This window comes from Sphaeramia orbicularis, chromosome 3, assembly GCF_902148855.1.
Source record: "Sphaeramia orbicularis chromosome 3, fSphaOr1.1, whole genome shotgun sequence".
NCBI lineage: Eukaryota > Metazoa > Chordata > Actinopteri > Kurtiformes > Apogonidae > Sphaeramia > Sphaeramia orbicularis.
In genome coordinates, this window is record NC_043959.1 from 5264749 (window position 1) to 5288099 (window position 23351).

At 40.3% G+C, this 23351-nt stretch overlaps 1 protein-coding gene across 2 annotated transcripts in view; it reads right to left on the reverse strand.

The window, feature by feature from the left end:
* The window catches only part of znf609b (zinc finger protein 609b), a 226146-nt gene that overhangs the window by 166223 nt on the left and 36572 nt on the right, over positions 1-23351 (reverse strand). For both annotated transcript variants that reach the window (XM_030124618.1, XM_030124610.1), the window contains exon 2: positions 3273-4159. In XM_030124618.1, coding sequence (XP_029980478.1) covers positions 3273-4031 — 759 coding nt within the window. In that variant the 5' untranslated portion in view covers positions 4032-4159. The remainder of the gene's footprint in view (positions 1-3272; positions 4160-23351) is intronic.

Genomic DNA, 23351 nt, shown 5'->3' on the forward strand with positions numbered 1-23351 from the left:
CATATTTTCTTGGTGCCAGATCATGGAAGTCCAAGGAAATTATTTTGGCATTTGCTGTATTGAGCAACAAGAGGGGTCATCTCAAAAAACACTACTTACTGTCAGTTACCAGAATCTACCATATCACCAACCTCTCTGTACCGTCAACAGTGAGGTGGATCCATTTTCCTACTATTGTACTTGACCTTGCTCAACAGCTCTTCAAAGAACGTTCCTGGTTTTCAATGTCAAAGTGGACAAAAAGACAAACACTTACATGCTGCACTTTTTTAAAGAAACTGCAGTTTTTATATCCATTGCATAATTGCAATGGCTCACGTTGCAAATGCATTTAATTGTGCAGCACAAATTACAATATTCAATCATCATACGTTTCACCAGCTAGTGATTTCAATATGGCTGTGACCCCCTTGTCTTTATTTAGAGTTGTCAACAGATTCATGTGACGCCTCTATTCTAAATACGTTGTAATTACAAAGACTTTCCTGAAATTTCTTGCAACAGCAGTCAATCCAAGGAGACTATATAGCTTGTGTTAATGACTGGGTGTCCTGGATTTAAGGAATCAAACCGGCTTGCTTACAGCCCTTCCCCCCATGCCACTTTCAGAGCAGCAGGAAAAACAACGAAGGCGTGCTTTGCACCAGCTCCCTCCCCCACACTCACATTCAGAGCACTCCACCAGGCATTGCTGGGGCTTGTGGGATTAAGAATGGAACATGATGACAGACAAAAACAGTCCTCAGCACCTCCCTGCTCTGCTGTCTTTTATACTGCGAGAGCATGAAAAGGCTGCTATGAGGCATACAATAGACTCAGCGATAGATCAAGTCCATGAGTGAACAAGATAAGTGTGGGTGAAAAGCTACAGATCTTTATATTATTCGTGTATGACAATGTCAGTGCTGAAGGAAAAAAGTCAAATAGTGTGGCATTAATTTCCCACTCATAATGTGTTGTATGACTGTCTATTATAGGATTGCCTGACATGGCTTAGTTTTACTGGCAATACAAATACATTCAACGATGCTCTCATGGTTTACTGCAATTGAGGCAGTTTATAAGCATACTTCTACACTAACCCAATATGCTGTGTAGGTATTGTTCTTTCCCAGATAGATTATGTCTCTTTACATAATATATGCACTGTCCAGATGGGAAAAAACAATCTTACTGTGTGGGCCGTTTCCTATAGCTGGTTTCAGCATCATAGTCATCAAGGGTGTCCTTATTCACCATGTGGTAATAAAAGAGAAAACAGCAGTAGGTTTTTATGCATCACATGTCAGATGGTTTCAGGGACTCTGCCAGCCTGATGCAAGATCCACAATACGACTTCAAGAACGACTCAGTGCTCCGTCCTTTCATCATCTATTGTATCCATTCATAGCGTGATTTATCAAATTGGTGAAAGATGGTATTGTTTCCGAGATACTTCCCATAAACATATGCAATTCAGTTGCCAAATAAAGCTTCTTCCTAAACATACAATTAGAAGTTGGACTGAAAAAATAATCACTTAGTTTAATAAATTAATTGCATCAAACTGTTGCCATTACGATATACCGTACGTATACCCCCAATGCCAATTCGGGCATATCTGATATGTCAGGGCAGTGAAAAAATTTTGTGACATCAATAAAATCATCTCCATCTCCTGAGATAAAAAAATCTGTTTTATTACCTTTTCACTGCCATTGACCATTATGCCTGTTGTTCCAAATTTGCATCATACCCAATTTATATGCATTGTATGTGCTGCAGTCAAATTAACAGTCTCCACATAATTTAGCATCTGCTTGAAAGCACTAATAATTAATTGTTTAACCCATTAGGCGCAGGGGTTTTTTTTTCAAGAAATATTCAATTCAATCAATGACTTTGGCACTTAAAGGGTTAAAGGGGTACTTGTATAAGGGGTAAAAGATGCCCAAGTATGATACAAAAATATGTCTATGATGAAACAGAAAAGCACAGTAGGAACTGGTCATCACCACTGTAGGAAAAGTTGAAAATCTGCCTGTAAGTTTATTCACATGACGCCTACACACACACTATACAGCGGGAATTATCTGTGTTGAATGTTTATAAAGACAGACATTTCAGGCCACCTTTTTAGTCCAACTGCATAGATGGCAACTCCACACCTCAACAGAAAATTCACTAACTACCACAAACCAATCAACCCTTAGTCATGACTGTCAGTGTGACTGAGGTGAGAATTTTCCTTCGTGCTTGATAATTAATGGAGCTTCACTTGTGTAAATAGCTTTTTGCTAACCATAGTGACAATGCTGTCTTTGTGGTGTTCATGTAATGTCATGCCTCAGAGGTAGTTGACTTGAGGCCATGGGTTTATGTACACACAAGGCCCGTTGGATGCTCTGCTGTGAGAGGGATGTATACAATTAATACCATATTACATCAGTTGCAACAAATTACACATATAGCCACAGGCAGAAATTTGCACAAATCAAGCTGCAACTTCTAAATGAATATATTTGATGCAGTGGTGTTCATGTTCCCCATAAAAATTATCTGTTTAAAATACAGTACTGTGTATTTTTCAATGAAAAAACACCCTTTGTTTTCAATGGCTTTACATCAGCATTGTCAATGTGTCCTACAGTGGCTATACAAGAATAAAATAGTTTTACACATTGCGCAGCCTTTTACACTGGCTTTGGTAAATCATGTTTGTTGTCATGTATTCCTGCATTCTACTTTCCTCCTAATGTTTCATCCTTCAATTCCTCAAGATAAAATACTTGGTATCAAAAGTATGAATGACTACAGACTATAGAGCACTGATAGGTTAAGTGGTTAAATTGCCCATAGGTGTGAATGTGACAGTGATTGTTTGTCTCTATATGTCAGCCCTGCGATGAACTGGCGACATGTCCAGGGTGTACCCCGCCGTCACCCAAAAGTAGGTGGGATAGGCTCCAGTGACCCCTGTGACCCTAGTGAGGATAAAGCGGGTTCAGAAAATGAGTGAGTGAGTGAGTGAGTGACTACAGCCCAATACAAACCAATGAAAATTCCAAAGCTTCACTATTACATATTGATTCATGTCCTAATCTGTTTGACTCAGCAACGTCACAATCAGGTTTATTCTCCACCGTTCATGGTTAACTTCAGAGCACATATTAAGTTTGAAAACACTGACTGTGAAGAAAATTACAAACCGCATCAGATCCCACCAGACACAAAACACACCCAACAATGGCAAAACCAAACAGGGTAAGAGAGTAAAAGAAAAATAAACCTACCTTTTCATTTTTCACCTTCTTTAATGTCTTGCATTCATTGTTTCCATTTTCCACCTCCTCAGGCTCAGTTTTTGTTGTCAATGCTGGTACTATCCCAACAGGTTCAAGTGCAATATTCCCCATTTGATTGGCTTCTGCCAAGTCTGTTGATTGAGAGTTCTCGAAGGACGTGTTACGACTATTCCCCAAAGCTACTTGGGCTTGAGACACGACATCCTTCTCGGCGGCAGCTATTGCCACCACTGTGGTTCCATCTGTTTTGTCCTTCTTACTTTTCCCACTGGCCCCTTCTTTATCTTTTTTACTACTCAGAACACCTCTGGAGGCTTTGCCCCCTTTTTCCATGTTCTTCCCAGAGGTGGAGTTGTTTCCAGCAGCTCCTGTGTTCACTGCTGTGCCTGTCGGCTCCCCTTGAGTCCGTCCTGTATTTTCTTTTTTGCCCCCGTCTCCTGCTGAAGCTTTGCTACTATTGTCTTTAGAGTTCTTACTGCGCTTGTACTTGGATTTGCTTTCCTTGCCTTGAGAGCCAGACACTGGACTAACAAACCTGATGTTGTCGGGCAGTGCCGCCACTGCACTGGGTGGTGCTGCCATGCCGTCCTTGGTGCCAGACATCTCAAGTTTGTCCTTCTCTAAGTCAGCGTCAAGGTCAATAATCAGATTTCCAACACCGATATCCCACTCATCCCCGCTGTCGTAAGTGTCCACCGCATTAGAGTCCACACCTTTCCCGCCTGCAGTGCCACCACTTAGGGACATTTTAGTGCCAACGGCCCAGGATTGCCTCAGTGAGGTCCAACACCCTCTCACACGGTTGGGACTCAGGGGCAAGGGTAAGAGAATCCTCACGGTCTGAACGTTCCTGTCCCATTTAACCACATTTTGTCCTAGAAAGAGAGACAGGAGTCATATTAGTCTAATAATTCAGATACAGAAATAACAGCACTGCTCATCTGCCACCAGAGGACTTCACTAGGCACAGAAGGAAAAAAAAATGGTTTGATCATGAGCCAGTAATTCTGATGATCACTGTGCACACCACTATAGTAATACCCACTGGTGTGACAGCGCTGCACCGAAAGCCTCTCCTCATAATCACTTCCCACAGTCGTCATGGCAACCATGAGAAATGTAGCCTAAATCCTGCTTTGACAGCCAAGGTGGCCCCACTGTTCTGAATGACTGGCTCTCTTTTCATGAGGCACCGCTGATAGTGTCAGTGCTGATAAATAAGGAGCAGTGAAATAATGAACAATGAAGAAACACCCTGTCTCTAAAAAGAAATATGGATTATACCCTTGTGAGAATTATAAACCCAAGACAAAGAAAAAAGAAGAAACCTAAAAATATCAGTTATTATTATGAAATTGGTATGTATGGAATTAACTGATCTATTTCTTCATAAAAGTGTGTTTTACTTCAAATAAATCCCACTACACATCTCTTGCGGCAAAGATAATTATTAAACAACTGAAACAAAAGTTTGATAAATATGTGATTGCATGCTAGGGCAAAATTAGTCACTGGCTAATTTAGTTGTCAGCAAGTCATTAGTGACATCATGCACTTTTGCAATAGGAAAAATGTTTATCTTATAGCCAATGCCAACTGTTATGCATTTAGTTGTTTAACAAACTTTGTTTGGCAATGTAATCGTTATGCACAAAACACACTTGTTTGAGGGGAAAAATGTATTTTACTGCTGCTGTTGTAATATTTGGTGAATATCGAATTGAATATTTGTTTAACAAACTTTGCTATGCATTTTAATTGTTGTGCAGCAAATTGTTTTTGTTTAAGGAAATAAAATGTATTTAATTACTGCCATAAATATAAAAAAAAATAACCATTGTAATTTTTTTTTTGCAGTTCATAATCTGACTAGTCGTTACAACAGTCCATGACAAGTCAACTACTGAAATAGTCAATAATTGCAGTCCTAATACCTAATTGGTATTTTCATTAACTGAGCAATTTCTCCATAAAAGTGTGTTTTAATTTGAATAAATCCCAACACATCTCTTTCACTATGAAAATTATTACTATTATAAAATCAAATGAAAAGAAAGTTTGATACATATGTGATTGCATGCAGGAATTCTTAATCAGACATTAAGGTCCCTGTCCCAGACACTTTGCTCAAGTCTTGCTAAATTACAAACACAGCAGTCTTACTGAGCACCACAATTATTTCAAATTCACTTCACATCGATAGACTATTAGCCTCATGTAAATACAGCTCATCCTGATGGGCTTATCAAGTCAAATCCTGAAGCTTCTCCAATAACTATGACAGCATCCAAAGAGATTGTACTCTGATATGAGCATATTTTCTGGTCCATTACCATTTGACAGTACATTTAAATAAATCTCTATTGAAATCAAGAGCCCAGAGAAACATTCTACGCAGCCGTTTGTTCTGTTTGATAATGCAGCAGGATAATGGCAGAATGTTTGCCTTGAGAGGTCACTGCCTTCCAGTTTCAGTGTTTTCTATCTTTCATTACTCAGCTCTCATTAGAACAGCACAAAATGACAGCTGGTTTATATACTGCGAAAAACTCATGATGATTCAGTTAAGAGGCCGTTCATATCACCACTATCAGTCACAGAGGTTAAAACGTGTTAAACAATCACTTGATCAGTGCTGGCTTATTCCTCACAGATGGCTCCCCAAAGGAACAACAGTCAGTGGCAGGTTTTTTGAGGGTGGAGAGATGCAGCTGTCCCCGTTTGATTGGGTAAACAATTGTGAGGTCTAACTTGTCCAACACCTCCACAAAGGAAAGGTTATAACTCTATCGGCAGTTGACCTACTGTACAGCTCTTAGCTGGAACTGCTAGCGCAAGCCCTTTTGGAAACACCCCACTGAGGAAATGTCCAAGTGAGTGCCCTGTTGAGCGAAAGGCATGCAGGCTGTGCAAATCTGAGTGCTTGTCCTTTTTCACAGATCCAGTTTCATTCAGCTCTCTATCACAGAGGCCACAAAAGGGTGATTCCTCCATGAAAGTGAAGAAAAGGGCAACAGGGAAAAGAGATTTCTGGTCCATTTGATACAGAACACGGCTAAAAATCAAGCTATAATTTCATTTTTTGCATTTCTATCTGTTTCTATCTGTGCAAAAAGAAACCCGAAATTGGAGTATACAGTTTTTCAGTTAACAAGGTTCTAGCACAAATTTTCTAAATGGACAAAGCACAAATTAGACTTATTTATATGGTTCCATACAGGACAGCCATTTTTACATCCTGTTGAAATACAACAAACACAACCAGAGGAGGGGATTTGTGGGGGTGCAAAGAAGAAATCAAAAATAACTAGAGCCACAAGGGAAATCACTGTTCACTACCAACTCCTTGTGAAAATAAAAGATAAATAACACACCTTTTCCAAGACTATTGAAAGTGATTCCTGAAAGCTCTCGCTACAGCAGTTAGCAGCCGAGCATGAAGCGGCTGGGATGAAGATCAGCACCTCCAAGTCTAGGGCGGCCATGGTCCTGAGCCAGAAAAGGGTGGAGTGCCCACTCCGGGTCTGGGTGGGGGGGTGGGAGTCAGTCCTACCTCAGGTGGAGGAGTTTAAGTATCTCTGGATCTTGTTCACCAGTGAGGGAAGGATGGAGCGGGAGATCAACAGGCGGACCGGGGCAGCCTCTGCAGTGATGTGGACGCTAAACCACGCTGTGGTAAAGGGTGAGCTACCAGTCGATCTACGTTCTGACCCTCACCTATGGTCATGAGCTCTGTGTAATGACCGAAAGAAAAAGGTCACGAGTACAAGCGGCTGAAATGAGTCCTCCTGAGCTCAGCCTTAGAAATAGGGTGAGGAGCTCGGACATCCGGGAGGGACTCAGAGTAAAGCCGCTGCTCCTCCACGTTGAGAAGAGCCAGTTGAAGTGGTCTGGGCATCTAGTGAGGATGCCTCACGGACGCCTCCCTGTGGAGGTGTTTTGTGCAAATCCAACCAGGAGGAGACCTTGGGGCCAACCCAGGCCACACTGGAGGGATTGTATCTCTTGGCTGGCCTTGGAACGTCTCAGGATTTCCCTGGAAGAGCTGGTAGAACAGGCTGGGGAGAGGGCTGTCTGGGCTTCTCTGCTGAGGCTGCTGCCCCTGCGACCCGAACCCAGATAAGTGGAAGACGATGAGTATGAGTACGATTCCTGAAAATATAGAGAAAACATCGTTGCACCATGTATTCATTTTTGGATCAATGTCAACAAAAGCAACTGGGTAATTGCTCTTTCAACTATCTCAAATGTTAACGAAATATGGTCCCAAATTAAGTAAAAATTTTATAGTATGATTATCTTAGGAATTGAAACATTACAATGATTAGAAATGGAAGATAAAAAAAAATGGAACATCACATTTTCTACAAGACATGAAGAGGAATTTGTAACCACAAGAATCTAAACTACATGCCCTGCAGAGGTGTAGCAACTCTGTGACAAACGTAAACTGGTTATCAAAGACAAAAGTTAAATGTGTGACAAACACCACCCTAAAAAAATTAAACTTTCTAACATAATGTGCTGTGCACTTTTAAAACCCCTCTGCCAAATACAGAGCAAGATTCTTTTGAATGTTACTGCCCTATAATTTACATTAGATTGTCTTTGTGTAAAACTTATTACATACACATTTATATTTGAAAGTACTCAGATATTATATTTTCACAAGGCCACTTGACCATGAAAAAGTAGGTCAAGGTAACCACGGTATAAATTTGGTGCAGATATCTCAATACATTCTTCAGATAATGCAAGTCTGTCTGTCGGTCGGTCGCTCAGACCAAACAATTACAATACCCCTTGGCCACAAGTTGGCTGAGAAGTAAAAACTGAAGAAAATCAGTTGTTTAGGGATATTATATACTGAATGCCATTAAAAACGCACGGTCCAAACGTGGTGTAATTTCCAGAAAATGATTTGTTCATGAGATGAGTAACACACTTAACAGCTGTATTTTTTTTCCATTCCCATGTGCGTGACATTGGTGTTTGGACTAATCCCTTAATGTCGGACATTGAGTCAAATCTCTTGTCCAGAGTCATGTTTGACAGATGGACACACCCGATATTGAATGCTGACACTTTCAATTTCTGAGTACCTGTATTTAGTGCACTGAATTGAAGTTGATCACAATATGTCCACAATTCATTCTCTAATGACCAGTGCTTCCCTCTTTAACATCAAGGTAACCCCAAACCAATTAATTTAATATATCTCCAAATATACATATTATTCTGACGCATGGGTTTTATTGACACTAAGTATATATTGGGGTGCAACAGTATACGTCGTACTGAACGGTACACCCCTCATGGTTCGGTGCGAGCATGTACCACAGTACGGCTCATTTGTCATTTTCAAATGACATTCCCGGACAACTCGCATTTGGTAAAGATGACTGACTTCCAGAATTCTACTGTCATTGTTTGGAGCTGGATGCGGAGCCCACCTAAATCATTACGTGACAGAGCCCAGCTCGAGCCGGACTCAGATCACAGCCCTTCTACTTCCAACTACCCTTCTCAATATTAACATTAGTATCCACATTTGTAAAACCTCCTCTGTCGTCACCATGTTTATTTATTATTGACTTTCTTCTTCTTCTCATAAAACTTTACTCTTCTTCATAGTATTACCCCAGTATGGTAATTAAGAGCGGCACCCTCTGGTGGGTTAATTGAGAAACACTCGTTCCAATGTACATGACGCATAAAAGTATGAAGGTGACACATGACAACATTAGTAATGGACATACTTATTTACATATATAAAGCAAACATAAATGAGCCTTAAGGCTCTCCATCAGCTCCCAGTTATGATTCAACACACAGCCAGGCTCCAGCCGGCCTCTGCGTCTGAACCATGTGAACCGTGACTCAAGAACTGCAATACGTACCAAACGGTGGATAACCTGTACCATTGCATCCCTATTATATATTTGAATTAGGGCTGCACAATTAATCGATTCTAAATTGCAATTGGATTTTTTAATTAGGACGATTTTTTTTTAAAATGGAAATTGTCAAATCGATTTCATCTCTAAGGCTAAAGACGTTCATTTTGTCTTCTGTTTATGTAAATATAATTTTTTCTTTTGTTCAGACAAGGAATAGTTTTTAGTTTTTAGATGTTACCTGCTTGACAGTTTCGACTGTGACTCCAGTCTTCCTCAGAAGCGTCATCCGACGTGTTGCTGATGTGTCATTTATCAGCTGGTCGGCTCGACGGGCTCTGATTGGTCCGTCGAGCCGACCAGCTGATAAATGACACGTCAGCAACACGTCGGATGACGCTTCTGAGGAAGACTGGAGTCACAGTCGAAACTGTCAAGCAGGTAACATCTAAAAACTAAAAACTATTCCTTGTCTGAACAAAAGAAAAAATTATATTTACGATTTCATCTCTCTTGTGCCTCCAGCCCGCGTGCCTCTGGGCTACTGTAGCTCCTCCAGAAGTCCGTGTAATGACCATGGACCTTAAATCTGTGATGGGCCCGCAGTAGTGATACCAATGTGAGCCGTGGTATACACATGGATCCCCCAATTCAAATACGGATCCATACCGTACTGTCTTCTTTCGATCCAGGTCCAAGTCGCAGGGGCAGCAGCCTGAGCAGAGAAGCCCAGACAGCCCTCTCCCCAGCCACATCCACCAGCTCTGGGGGAATCCCGAGGTGTTCCCAGGCCAGCCCAGAGATATAATGCCTCCAGCATGTCCTGGGTTGGTCTCTTCCACACATGAATCCCGCAATTTAAAAAGAACCACATGGGCATCGCTCATATTACGTGGTCCATCCACACAAGCACAACTCACGCCTGTCACTGACTTACACCGGTATAAACAGCGTGTTCCCAGAATATTTAAGTAGCCTGCACTAAAAAAAAGTAGATTGCACAACTTCGCACGTTGAGTTATCCTGGGGTGGAATGTGTTGCTACGCACCACAGGCACGCTTCATGTAGGGGGGCTTTGGGGACTGTGGGGGCTTTGGGGGCATGCCGCCCCCCCCCCAAGAAAATTTTGAGAATTTGGTGTTATTTGGTGGCCTCTGGTGCATTTTAATTGTGTAATATTACTTATTTCTAGCACTTGTATTATCATGAGATGTGTATTTAAGTACAGTTTCCATCATAATGTGACATTGAAAAATACACAATGTTATGGAGCTGTTTTAAGTACACAATTTTTATGCAAACTGCACTTTCACCAGTAGTATGTGTGTCTGGTCTCTTTGCAAACCTCTAGTATGCTGTCTGGCTTGTAACATAACTGCATGTTTAGCATAGATGTTGTGCATTTTTTCTCTGTGATTGGTTTTGGAAAAAAATATATATATTTCAATTAACACAATTTAAATAGCAATAATTGGTGATGGATTTTAATTCCCTGCACAAACTATGTGTGAGACCATAGCCTTATGGGAACCTAGGCACTGCAAGGTTCAGTGGCTGGTGGAGGCTCTGAAAAATAAAATATCAATTATATAGCACCTCAGAACATTACTGAAAATGGCAAAATTAGATCTATATGGCAGGACCCAGAATATTTTCTAAGTACGGACATGAAAAAAAATTTACCAGAATTTCCCCTGTATTTTGTCTTTTCACTCATTCATAAAAGTTAAAAGAACAAATACAAAAGATCTGTGAAATGTTTACATTCATGACCTGAGATTTATTTTAGTAATGTTTGTGGAGAGAACAACAGTTTGCAAGCATAGATCTAGATGTATTGTAGGGTAAATACCTATTCTCTGCTTCTTTAGGAAACCAAACAGTGTCTGCTGGCCCTTGATGATCTCTTGCTTCCTCTTGGAAGACATTGTCTTACATAAAACAATCAGTTTATTCAGAGTTTTACTCTCATCAGCACCATTTTGATTCCCGCCCTTACTGCACGCTCCAAGCAGACTTCTTTCGTTTTCTTCTTTGACCAATTCGTGGCAGAAAGCTACAAGGAGCATGCTTGGCTGTTTCCGGAGACTTCGAGTGTTTCGGGATCATTCGGTTCGCACTTCCGGCCAAAACAAAGATGTCGTCGTGTGGAATAAAAGTTGAGAAGACGACAAAAGAAAAATTGCAATTATTTCAACTTTTAAACTATGTCGTCTCAAATCAGTCAGAATATTTAATTTGGATTGTTATAGGGATGTAACGATATGAAAATTTCATATCATGGTTATTGTGACCGAAATTATCACGGTTATCATTATTATCGCGGTATTGTTGAAATGTGCTCAAAATGTTCAAAAAGTACTTATACACACACTGAAATAATATAACCAAGTTGTATTTTGAAAAAACTAATAAAGTAACATGCACAAAGTACTTTCTGTTGTAGAGACATTCAAGTAATAACATGTAAACAACAAACATACAAATGTGCATTAAAGTTGTCACCTTATGGACACAAGAGATATCTGCACCAGAGGTGGAAACTGATAGGATTTGATCAATATTAATACCATTATCAGTTCTGCTATCAATCCAATTCCTTATCAATTCTCCTATTTATTCCTGAGGTGTTTTTGAGTGTGAAAAAAAGTAGTTGGACAGGTCATAGTGGAGTTTGTTTGAACATTTTCCAGATCAAATCATTCAGTGTCACAAATACACACTATTGTACACACACAAACAGAAAGTGAAACAGTCATATTTTCCTGAACTATTTAATGAACAAATGTAAATATTCTGAAAGAATGAGGACTTTAAAACATGTTAGGCTGATCTGATCCAGACTGGTCAGTGGTTCACTCCTGGTGAGAGACAGACAAACCAAAACAGTGTTATGTGGTCCAGTTCCTCTGGAGGTCAGTCATTGGATTTACTATTGAATGTCCTTCAGTTCATAAAGCCTCCTCTCCTTTGGTTTTTACACACATGTGTGTTTGTACAGTTGAAGCTCACTCATTTGGGCCTACCTGAACTGACATAAGTTTGTCCTGAGTATCTATATTCAGAAGGTTTCAATGTTGGGTGAGGATCTCAATCAGTGGGGGCCAGGGAGGGGTTAACACTAGCGTGGATCAGGTCTGTGCGCTCGCTTGCTAGGACGGACTGAGTCCGTGCGCGTGCTTGTTCGGACCGACCCGCAGTCGGACAGACCAGGTCCGTGCATGCGTGCTCTGACGGATAGGGACTGTGCGCTCGCACGCTCCAACGAACCCGCAGTCGGACGGGCCGGGTCCGTGTGCGAGCTACGACGGACCGGGTCCGTGTGGGAGCTGCTATCCCTGAATCTCTGGAGCTCTATCCATGCAGGTGCCTTCCGCCATGTTTTCAGAGGCCAAACATTACAAACTGCGCGCACATGCCTGGAGTGCTGCTGCTTCTTCAGGAAATGAACAGTACCGTGAGTTTTCTAGGTGCGGTAATCGAACACAGTTATCATAATAATTAGAGTTTAAACAATAATACTAACCGTCGGAAATTTTACCGTGGTTTATCATTATACCGGTTATCGTTCCATCCCTAACCTGCGGACAGGAGGGTGGCAATCTGCGATTCCGCAGGTGCTCTCGGAACACACTGATAAAGTTTGTGGGCCCATCACAAAATTTTCGGGGATTCCGTGATACCATCACGGATTTGAGGTAGGGAGCAGTGCCTTGCATTGCGGGTTGCTCACGAAAATTCTGACTTCTGTTGTCTTTAGTAGTTTTACCCAAAAATTGAAATCGAAAAATTTGTTTTGTTTCAGAAGAAACAAATCGTACAGCCCTAATTTGGATCTAACCTGATATTTGGTTTATTAGCTAACTATAACAGCAAAGAGGTGATAATTTGAATGGTACTATAGATCACACTGTTTGTGTAGCACTGCTAAGGCTGAGCTAATGCTAACAGTGCTACAGTCATTAGCACGAAGCTAAAACAAAAGTTAAACTTGATCCCACTACCCTAATACGTAACAATAAGGTGTTGTGTTTTACAATTTTTGACATTGTAATTTACAATATTAAGAAAAAAGAAATCCCTAAAAATCTTTCTTCTAATCTCTTAGCACTTTTTTTTTTTAAATATTTGGTTTAGAAGTCAGACAGTACAATTCCACCTATAACAACATAATTAGAACAATATTTTGCACACTTATTCATGTGTATTTCCTTTACTTATCATATTGTTAATATTTGCCTAGTACATATTGTACAAACTACTTGTTCTAAATGTGCTTTAACAGAGTGTTTAATAAGTATATTTAGAGCAATACACAATTTCCTCTGGGCAGGGGCGCAGATAGGATTTTAGAACTGAGGGGGACCAAGCTGTAAATATTTTTGTGTGCGTGTGTGTCATCAGAATCTTGAGTTTTCTGATGCACTACCTGATCAACACTAGCCATATATGATCAAACTGTTATTTGTCTGGTATGTCAATTACAAAACTTCATGCCTTTGCTGATTTCAACAGGATGAAGAATCTCATTCTCAGCACAGAAACTTGAACTGAATTCTGACAAAAAAGCAAAGAACCTATGTGCAACAATTAGTAATAAAATAAAATTGAAGTGATTCACAATCGTCCCTTCATGTAAACGATTATAAACATATCAATGTGTATGATAACAGAAGTACATGCTGACTTAAACAACTGATTCATATCAAAAACCCTTGGCCTGACTGAAAATCTTCAAAATATTGACTGTCACTGATAAGTTGATTTGCAAAATGTAAAATGTTTGAGACCGAATTAATACTGGAATTGGTTTGTGCAATAGATGTATAAAGGAATCCCAGATTTATGTAAAACAGTACATACAGTGGAAAAGAATGAAAGGAAATGAGCCATAAGTATAAGAGAAATAAGTCTAAGAGAAATAAATATACTAGGGATGCACGGATACAAGTATCGGCATCGGCTCAGACACTCAGTGTGTGTACTTGTACTCGTAAAAGATATCCGATACACTACACCGATACCACTTACAGCCGTGTGACATTCACAGTTCAGTGCAGCAGGTACGAGGAGGAGGAATAATGTGTGGGGACTGTGAAGAATGTGGAGATTCAACCAAATAAATGACGGTGATAAAAGTAACGCTGACTGCAAATAACGTTACAGACACAGACGCAGCGTTCTGTCCGTCCTCTGCGTACATTCAATCCGTTTTCCAGGTGCTTGCGGATGCATACACAGAATGAGAATACCAGCGGGTGTACGAAGCAGTGCGGACCGCCGCCAACAGAAGTGAAAACGAAACTTCTAGCTTATTTGTCTTTTCTCTACCTGCTGAAGCTAAGCTTTTAAACCTTACCAGTGAAAACTCTGCAATATTAGTATCGCATTAGTGTTACCTCTGTCGTCTCCGTGTTTATTATTACTGACTTTCTACTTCTTCTTCTCAAAAAACTTTACTCTTCTTCGTGGTACTTGTCCAGTATGGTTAATTAAGAGTGGCGCCCCCTGGTGGATTAATTGAGAAACGCTCATTCCAACACATTAAATGTCAGTAGCAGCACTTTGTTCCAGTCAGACTAAAGACAATGACAAAAATAGGACCAATGGCCCTGCAGCTTACCGGCCAAAGTAAAAGCTTTGGGAAATGTATCCAAATGCCATTTATTATCACCCAGTAATGTGTATTTATTATATTACAGAAATAGCCCATGTTTTGATCATATTCCAATCAGATCTGTACAAAATTCAAATTCCAGCTTGATATCATTGATACTTACTGATTTATTGGCTCAATCTACTTCCTATCTGTTATAATGGGAAAATTTTTCAATGTCGCACCAAATCCAGAATCAGATCCGGATGGAAATAATTTCAATACCTTGTGCTGGTATCATCATACAGAAGCTGTATACCAAGTTTGAAGTCAATCAGAACTGTAGTTTCAGAGAAGACAATTGAAACTTTTTCCCCATAAGAGCCCATGTTAAATTTTCCGTAAATTCCCGGATCCAGAAGATGATCCTGATCAGCATGTGGCCATTATGTTTAGGCCATCTCCCAATCAGGGCTGGACTGTAGAAATTTACACTGGATATCATTTATATTTACTGAGTTATTGCATCGATCCACTTCCTATCGCTTATAATGGGGAAATTTTTCAAAGTCGCACCAAATCCAGAATCAGATCCGGATCCAAATAATTTCACTAACTTTTGTTGACATCATCATACAGAAGCTGTATACCAAGTTTGAAGTCAATCAGAACTGTAGTCTGGGAGAAGAAGACGACTGAAATTTTTGTAACGGACGACAGACGATGATAGACGACGACGACAGACACCGCATGATGACAATAGCTTACGGCCTGTTGGCCGGTAAGCTAATAAAGCACATTTACAAAAGGAACTAAGAACTGGAATGGGATTATTAAGTACTCGTATCAGTACTCGGTATCGGCAAGTACTCAAATGTAAGTACTCATACTCGGTCTGGAAAAAAGTGGTATCGGTGCATCCCTAAAATGTACAATGACAAATAATTTAAACTGTTCAGACACTTAGCATGTTTCAGATCATGTGAGTTGGTGTCATGCCTTGAATGATGAATAATAAATAAATAAATAATAATAAATGTGGATGACGGAATCTACAAAGTGGGATAAGTGGAATAAAGACTTGTCATACTGAGGCTTGATTATGATTTATTAAAGAGACAACATGTCAAGGAAGTGTAAAGGGTGCATTTGAAGTTTAATATACAGATATTTTTATCTATCTATTCATTTTTATTTTATTTGTTTTTTGTGTGTGTGCAATTTGGCACCCCCTCCAGCAGATGACGCCCTAGTCCGCAGCCTGTGTGGCCTATACCCAGAGCCAGGCTGGACTCTAACATTGCATTATTAACATTCGTGTTGTCTTGTTCCTGGTTTGGTCACTACTTCTTCCTCAATCCTCTGACACCAGCCACCTCATCCTTTTCTCTGTTGGCTCTGCTATGGTTAATGCCTGTGAAATGAAGGCATGGCTGGCTAGCTGTAAACACTAGCCAGCCATACCTGGCTGAGGGTGTGTTTGTGTTATAGAGCCATAAAGCGTGACATTTCTCGCGAGAGACGAGATCTAGGCCACCGGAACAGTGTAGAGAAGTTGCAAGTGGCATATTCATCCCTAGAGGTGCTAGTGGGAAGGTGGAGGGCTGCCATTCTCCCCCTAACATGCTATTTAACCATCACAATTATTTTGAAACTGTTTAATTAAGGTAAAAATGCTGCACAGTTCTCTTTAAGTGAAACTGTCATAAAATTTTAATGCATGTTTCATGCTACATGAAAATTCCAAAGATCTTTCATCATTATGGACATACATTTTACAATTTTTATTGGCCTACATCAGACACATGAATTTCAATTAAAGGTGGGGTCTGAGATCTTAGAAAAACGGTTCAAGCAAGTTACATTTTGAGAATACTCAATTCAAAAGTCCAAACCCCTTTCTTCAGACGTCCCTCCGAAGCCACGCCTCCAGAGTACTGGCATGCGCGATGCTTGTTCCCAAGGGTTCACGAGCGCTGCACAGCAACAATTCGCTGACTGAGGCTCTGCTCTGCTCTGCTCCATACCTGGGTTGGGCTCCGACGCCGTCTACAATCCGGTAATTTTTGTGTTCGAGCATTTAATTATTTAGTTGTAATCGGGGTGTGAAGGGGATTCTAAGGAATACAATAAAAAATCCTCTAGAAAAACATCTCAGACCCCACCTTTAAGGCCTTATTTTAGAGTTGAGGATTGCTAGAAATTCTGTAGCTTTAACAAAAGTAGAGGCACTAATATAAACTAGAAAAACAAACCTGAGTTGAATGTGCAGTGTCTGGCAAAAAGCATCCTTTTCTCTGTAGGTGATTTAAAAGCAGTGCTCCAACCACAGAGCTCCACAGTAACCTCCATGTAATTGGATTGTGTGCTTGTGCTGATTACCAAAATAGAAATGCACCCAGCCAATCCAGGTGATGGGAGTCAGGAGTCTGTGGGTCAGCCAGCATCCTTATCAGTAAATATTTCAACAACAGGAACCACCACACAAACACTGTCACATTCAGGCTTAAATTAGACACTAAATTAGGTCATTTTTGGTTCATATACACATATACACACACACACACACACAGGTCAATCTGTTATACTGCCGATGCTGCCAAAAGGTCTTGCATTCCTGAATGCTGCAGCCTCGAAAATCTTTTGGAGAGGCAGCTGTATGACTCAAACTGACAGAACCCAAAGAAGTGTGAAATATGCGGATTGCTCTCCGGCTGATTAGGCCAAAATGTTCAAGCTCTGGTGTGATGCATCAAAAAACAAAGCTCTCACACCATCTGCCTCAAACTGTTAACATTGTCCAGGACAATTTTGCAGCATTTGTTTGTCAGTTATCTTGCAAGCCTTGTCCACTTTGGTCAATCAAAAACCAATTAGATTGCGTTGTTATAACATCCTAATTAAATTCAAGTACTGAAAAATGACTAGATATTAACTCAGTCAGAACCAGCAGATAATAGAGAGTAACATTCAAACTGTTTGACTCAAAACTGCATTGTAGAGACCTCTGCTGCAAAGTGTCTGAGCGCTGCATACAAAGTGTTTATCTGCCAGTGCTATCTAAATCCAGTGAAGAATGTAACATGTCAATTTGCAGAGCATGAAATTGGTCCAGTTTAAATGCTTCCTCGCTTTACACAGAATGTAGAATGAGCTCCATGGCCTTAAAACTTTAATTGGCAAAAGGCCACACTGTTAAATAACTGGCATCTTTTATGGCGCACACGCCATCTGACAGGAGGATCTAGTATCAGGTGCAGCCAAAGGACGAAGCAGTGGGAGTAACCAGTTTGTTCACAATTTCTTATGGAAATGTTTACCCCATCAAAAAGTGCCTCATCTAAATGTGAAGGAGGAAAGATTAGGAAATCAATGTCACATGGCTGAATGTTGGATCATTACAAGCACCTACCTACCTTCACATCCACAGCAGTTTAGGAGGCCACTTGTACATAAACTACCATTACCTCAGTCTTTAAATATTACAGACTGCTGCTGCACACAGCCTGTACCGAACAGTACTGTCCTTCTGCTCAACCACAACTCAACTAGCGTTTCCATGCGTCAGCGGGATGGCCAAGTGAATAAATCATCTTCAACATACTGTGTCTTCAGTAACCCATAAAAATAGGAGCACCCATATAAGAGCAAAGTTCACCTTTTACAGTGTAAAACAATATCATGTAGTAGGGCTGGGCGATATCAAAAAAAAATGACATCAGTAATTTTTTTCATATCAGACAATATCGATATGTATCACGATATAGATCAAATCACTATTTTTGTCGAGCTTAAATTTTCCGTTACTCATAAGCTAGTTGTGAAGACATCAGAAGGCAATTTTTTATTTAAATATGATTTATTTTCTGTCAGAGGTTGAACATGACAGATGTGCTGAAAAACATTATACAACTATTTCAGATAAATAAAAAAGGTACATATAGTTAAAATTAAACTAAAAGTTTGACCAGCAGGCAAAAGCTTTCACGTTTTACAAGAGAACACAAACAAAACAGAACATCTTCACGAAACAATTCCGGGGGTATACAGAAGGGAGTGCATTCCATAACGGCCATAACTGGCGTAACTGAAAATGAAACTCAACATGCTTTGAAAATCCAACTCCGGGCTTCTATCCCGCACCCTACTTTTCAGTAACCCAGTTGCCCGAGTTCTCTGTCAAATTTTTTCCCAGGGGAATACTCATTACTTCCCACTGAAGCCCCAAAATTTACTTGTGTGCTGCGACTGGTTCTTACGTCTGTGCTGTGTGCGTCAACATAACTTGCCAAGGCAAGTTATGAGGCAAGGTAAGTGTGATTGGTTCGGTGCAGCGCTACTTAATTATGATTGGCTGTTCTTTTGTCTGTCAAAACATGGATGAATGAATTCTGTCAAAATTGTATCAAGGATGTCTCATACTTCTATTGAGGAAAAGTTATATCGCAATATATATCATCGTTTTATCACCCAGCCCTACCATGTAGCTGATCAGTTTGTTAACTTTATACAGGAAACCCTGCACACTGTAAGCACAAGGACAATGTTAGTCACCAAGTGAAAGACTTTATAAAGAACACATTACCTTAAATCCTGGATTAATGCTGAAAAACGGATGGGATGGGAGATAACTATGCCACATTAGTCTATTAGTGAGAAAATATAGATGGGCGACCACTTCATATTACATTTAATAGACCACTCATAAATAAATCATTACTCAACACTACTTGTTGTAGGCACTGTAATTACGTTATTTCACTTCAAAATCATTTCCACATATGACACTACCCTGCAACTGAGTGCTTTTAATCTGAAAAAGTGGATACAGGAAATGGACACCATTGTCACTCAGTCCATTAACAACCAGTAAAATATCAGGGTCAGGCTCTACCGGTGATGTTTTAGTCCTCTATTACATTTATCCTCTATTAGCAATACATAGTTAAAAAGATCAGAGAAAAGATCTTTCTTTTATGTATTTATCCTGAACTGTTTACCTGTTCACCTTTAACATGCAGGTAGACAGGGGGTTTTTGGCCTGGGAGTTTGTTTTTTTTTCAACAACAGCGACAGATGCTGAAGATAAACATACCTAAAACAAAATCTATCGATGTGGCATGACTCAAAGCACATAGTAAAAATGTGAACAGGAACAAACTGCCTCCCTCCAAAGCCCCGCCCGCTTTCCCCTGCCTGAGCTCTGACACTCCCCTCCTCTCACCTAATGCACACGATGGAAGCGGAGGTAGAGGCGGAGGTCCGGTCCACTTCGGTGGGTCCACAGACCCCTCCCTCAGCAACTAGATACATCATTCACCTGCTGCACAGCAGTGGCTCCTGTTTCATCAGGAGACCCTGTATTTAAGGGTCTGGTCTGTGCAGCGCTGGGTCATTGTCTTCACTGCACCTTATCAGCTGGGTGGAGAGCACCATATCGTGAGCATGCATACTGTAAGCGTGCAGACTCCGCCACTGTCCGTGGACATTTGAGGTTTCATAGTCCATACATTCATCATCCTACATAATCCTACATTGACTGACACCAAGTATATGTACATGTACATGGAGTCCCGCGGACGTGTCTGCAGAGTCAAGTATACCCGACTCCTGGACTTTATCTCCATCCTTCATTTACCGTACTCTGACTGCTGCAGTCAGGGTTTTCCTACTTCCTCCCCTTGGATGTTGTTTCTGTTAATAAATCCCTTTTTTCCCTTCAACATGTGCTTTTGAGTCCTATCCATTCACATCCCTTGACAGGAGACAGCGATCAGTGACAGGAGAATCAGTGCGAGTGAAATGTCAGATTCAGAGGTACCCATATCAGATGTGGGATGGCAGTAACAGATGACTGACAGGAGGCTCAGCCCATTATTTTATTCGGATCAAATAAAATGATTGGTCAGACTTTTATCAGAAATATCTGAGAATTAAACATTTTTGAGTTTCAAAACCTGGTGGATTTCTTTTACATTTTAGTTTGACACATTGATTAGGAGCCTTTTAAGATGACGAGAAAAGTGTAAAAATGCCACATCATACGGTATAGCTTTAAGTCTGTTTCACAATTACTAAAATGACTGACGCAGCTAATTTATGTAGAGATTCGTGCACTGACTCCAGTCACATTAATTGACATTATTCATGCGCTGACTTCAGTTACATTAATCGACACTGAAATTAGAACCTGACTGAAATAACACTGGTAACTATTTTGACTTGTTGCAGAAGTTAAACTGTGCACACTAGGGCTGGGTAAAAAAAAATCGATTTAATCGATCTTAGATCGATCTCATTTATATTTTGCGTAATCAATTAATAGTGGATGAGATCGATTTTTCAGAGCAGGACCGGGAGTACACGGAACCGCGGGCAGCTCAGTCTTGTGAACCCCTGGGGAAGACTTGGTCTTGCTCGCAAAAAAGACGCAATGGAGAAACCCACTCCGCGGGAGGTCCTCCGGCCTCAAACTCGAACCCGCAGTGTGAAGGAACTGGCCGCCCGGCGAGTCGCAGAAGCCGGTCGTTCTTGGAATAATAACTTGGATGCATACTATCACCTATGGCTGAATATGGAGTTAGAGGAAGAGTAGAGCGACAATGCCCGACCGCTACCCCTCCCCCCCCCCCAACATTCACATTCACTCTCTCTAGATACAGGCTAAAAAAGGATTCTCCCTCAACCTCCTTGGTGGTAAAAAATTGTCAATCACATGCATATCTACAATCTCCACCTACAACAACAAAATGGTGTAAAGTATTGGGAAAAAATTGGACATTTTTACTCAATCTGTGGACAGTAAACAGATTGTAAATGTCTCAATGTACCTGTGACCATTTCTGTTTTGTACCTTATACTAAAGCAAATAAAAAATAAAGTACAAAATTTCACATCATGACATCTCAATTAAAAAAAAAAAAAAAAAAAAAAAAAGAGGCTGTCAAAAAGTGCTTTTCCTGCCACTGTGCATATTACTAAAACAAGTTTTGAGAGACTAAAACCCAGACTTTTTTTTGTAAGTTTTATGCCTATATATTGTAATGTAACCAGTTATAACTAAGTTTTAAAACCCACTGGTGACTACAAATAAAAAAATCTAATTGTGGCTTGTGGTAACAGCTGTTCCAGGGATGAAAAGAACACTCTCACAGACTGGCCAGACATGACAAAAGCCAGTCACAAAGATTCTCAAAACACTGCTCATTATCTCTGCTCTCTTCTTTCTTTAATTGAGACACTCTGTCTTAACGCAGTCAATAACGTTATCACCATCAGCACCATCTACTTGTTTGTGCTGACGGTCAGTGGCAATGGAGGCTCATTGGGTACATATTTAATCTCCTAGTAAAGAGGCTTTGAGATGAAATCTGTAACTATGCTTAATTACTGTCACTACTTTGTAGGGGTGTGTGATATGACAATATTAGATAGTGAAGGATTAGAATGTATCAACAATCTGACAAAGCAGAGAGATCGTGGAATCGGGGGGGGGGGTTTAATACGGGGGTGCGTTCCATGCCATACGTACCCCACAATGAGTACGCGCAGTGAGAGTGAAACTTTAAATGGCACGGCAAGTCTATCATAACTTAAGACTTGGTGTACTTCGGCGTACTTGACATCCATGGACATCAACCTGTTTTTAAATGGGAAATTGGTTCGCTCAACCATCTCAAACATCTGTGGACAGTGCACACAGAGTCTGTGCTGCTCAGCGCACAGTATGTATGCCCGGCATGAGTCCTCCACGTCCTCCACATACATGTCTGTCACATTATACTCTTAAAATAATGTCAACACCATGAACCTGTTCAATCAGCTGAAGAGACAGCATCCCAAACAGTATGAGTCAAACTACTGGATGACCAGCCACACCACAGCCAGAGGCAACAGGCAGTACAAAACAAAAGCAAACAACTGTAATGCAAGCATTTAGTAAAGGCACTCTATGAGAAGAGTAGCAAGTACATTCCACACTGATTTTGGACTTCTTCCACCATCCAAGACCACCCAATAAACTGATTACCAGTTGAAAAACCAGAACTACCAGCCACCTGTTCTGTCATTGATATTTTGTTCTGTATTTGTTTTTGTTTTTTTTTTTAACTTTCCATGTATATTAAAAGCTACCTAAAAACCAAGAGCAGTTTAGTTCTTATGTTCAACAGTGCACTTAATCAGAGTGTTGTTGTTTACATTTTAGTATGTTCATGTTCTTGGCATATGTTGGCAAAATTGTCGGGCTAAATTATTTTTTTTCTTTTAGGGCTATGTTTTACATTGGAAACTGTTTGGTTGCACTGTTCAAAAATGTGCAAATTAGTCTCAAAGATCAGTGTAAAGAATCATGATAAAATGGAGATTGTAATTTTTTTTTTTTTTTAATCATGATGTAATATTTTTGCCATATCGCCCACCCCTACTGCTTTGTATTGGAGAGTGCAGTTAAACACACCAGTATCACTTTAACTTTGTCATATTTATCACAAAAGAGAGCCAATAGAATTGTAAGTGCAACAACTTCACAGAAAAACAAATTGTATGTCTAAATCTAATGTTACATAGATGCA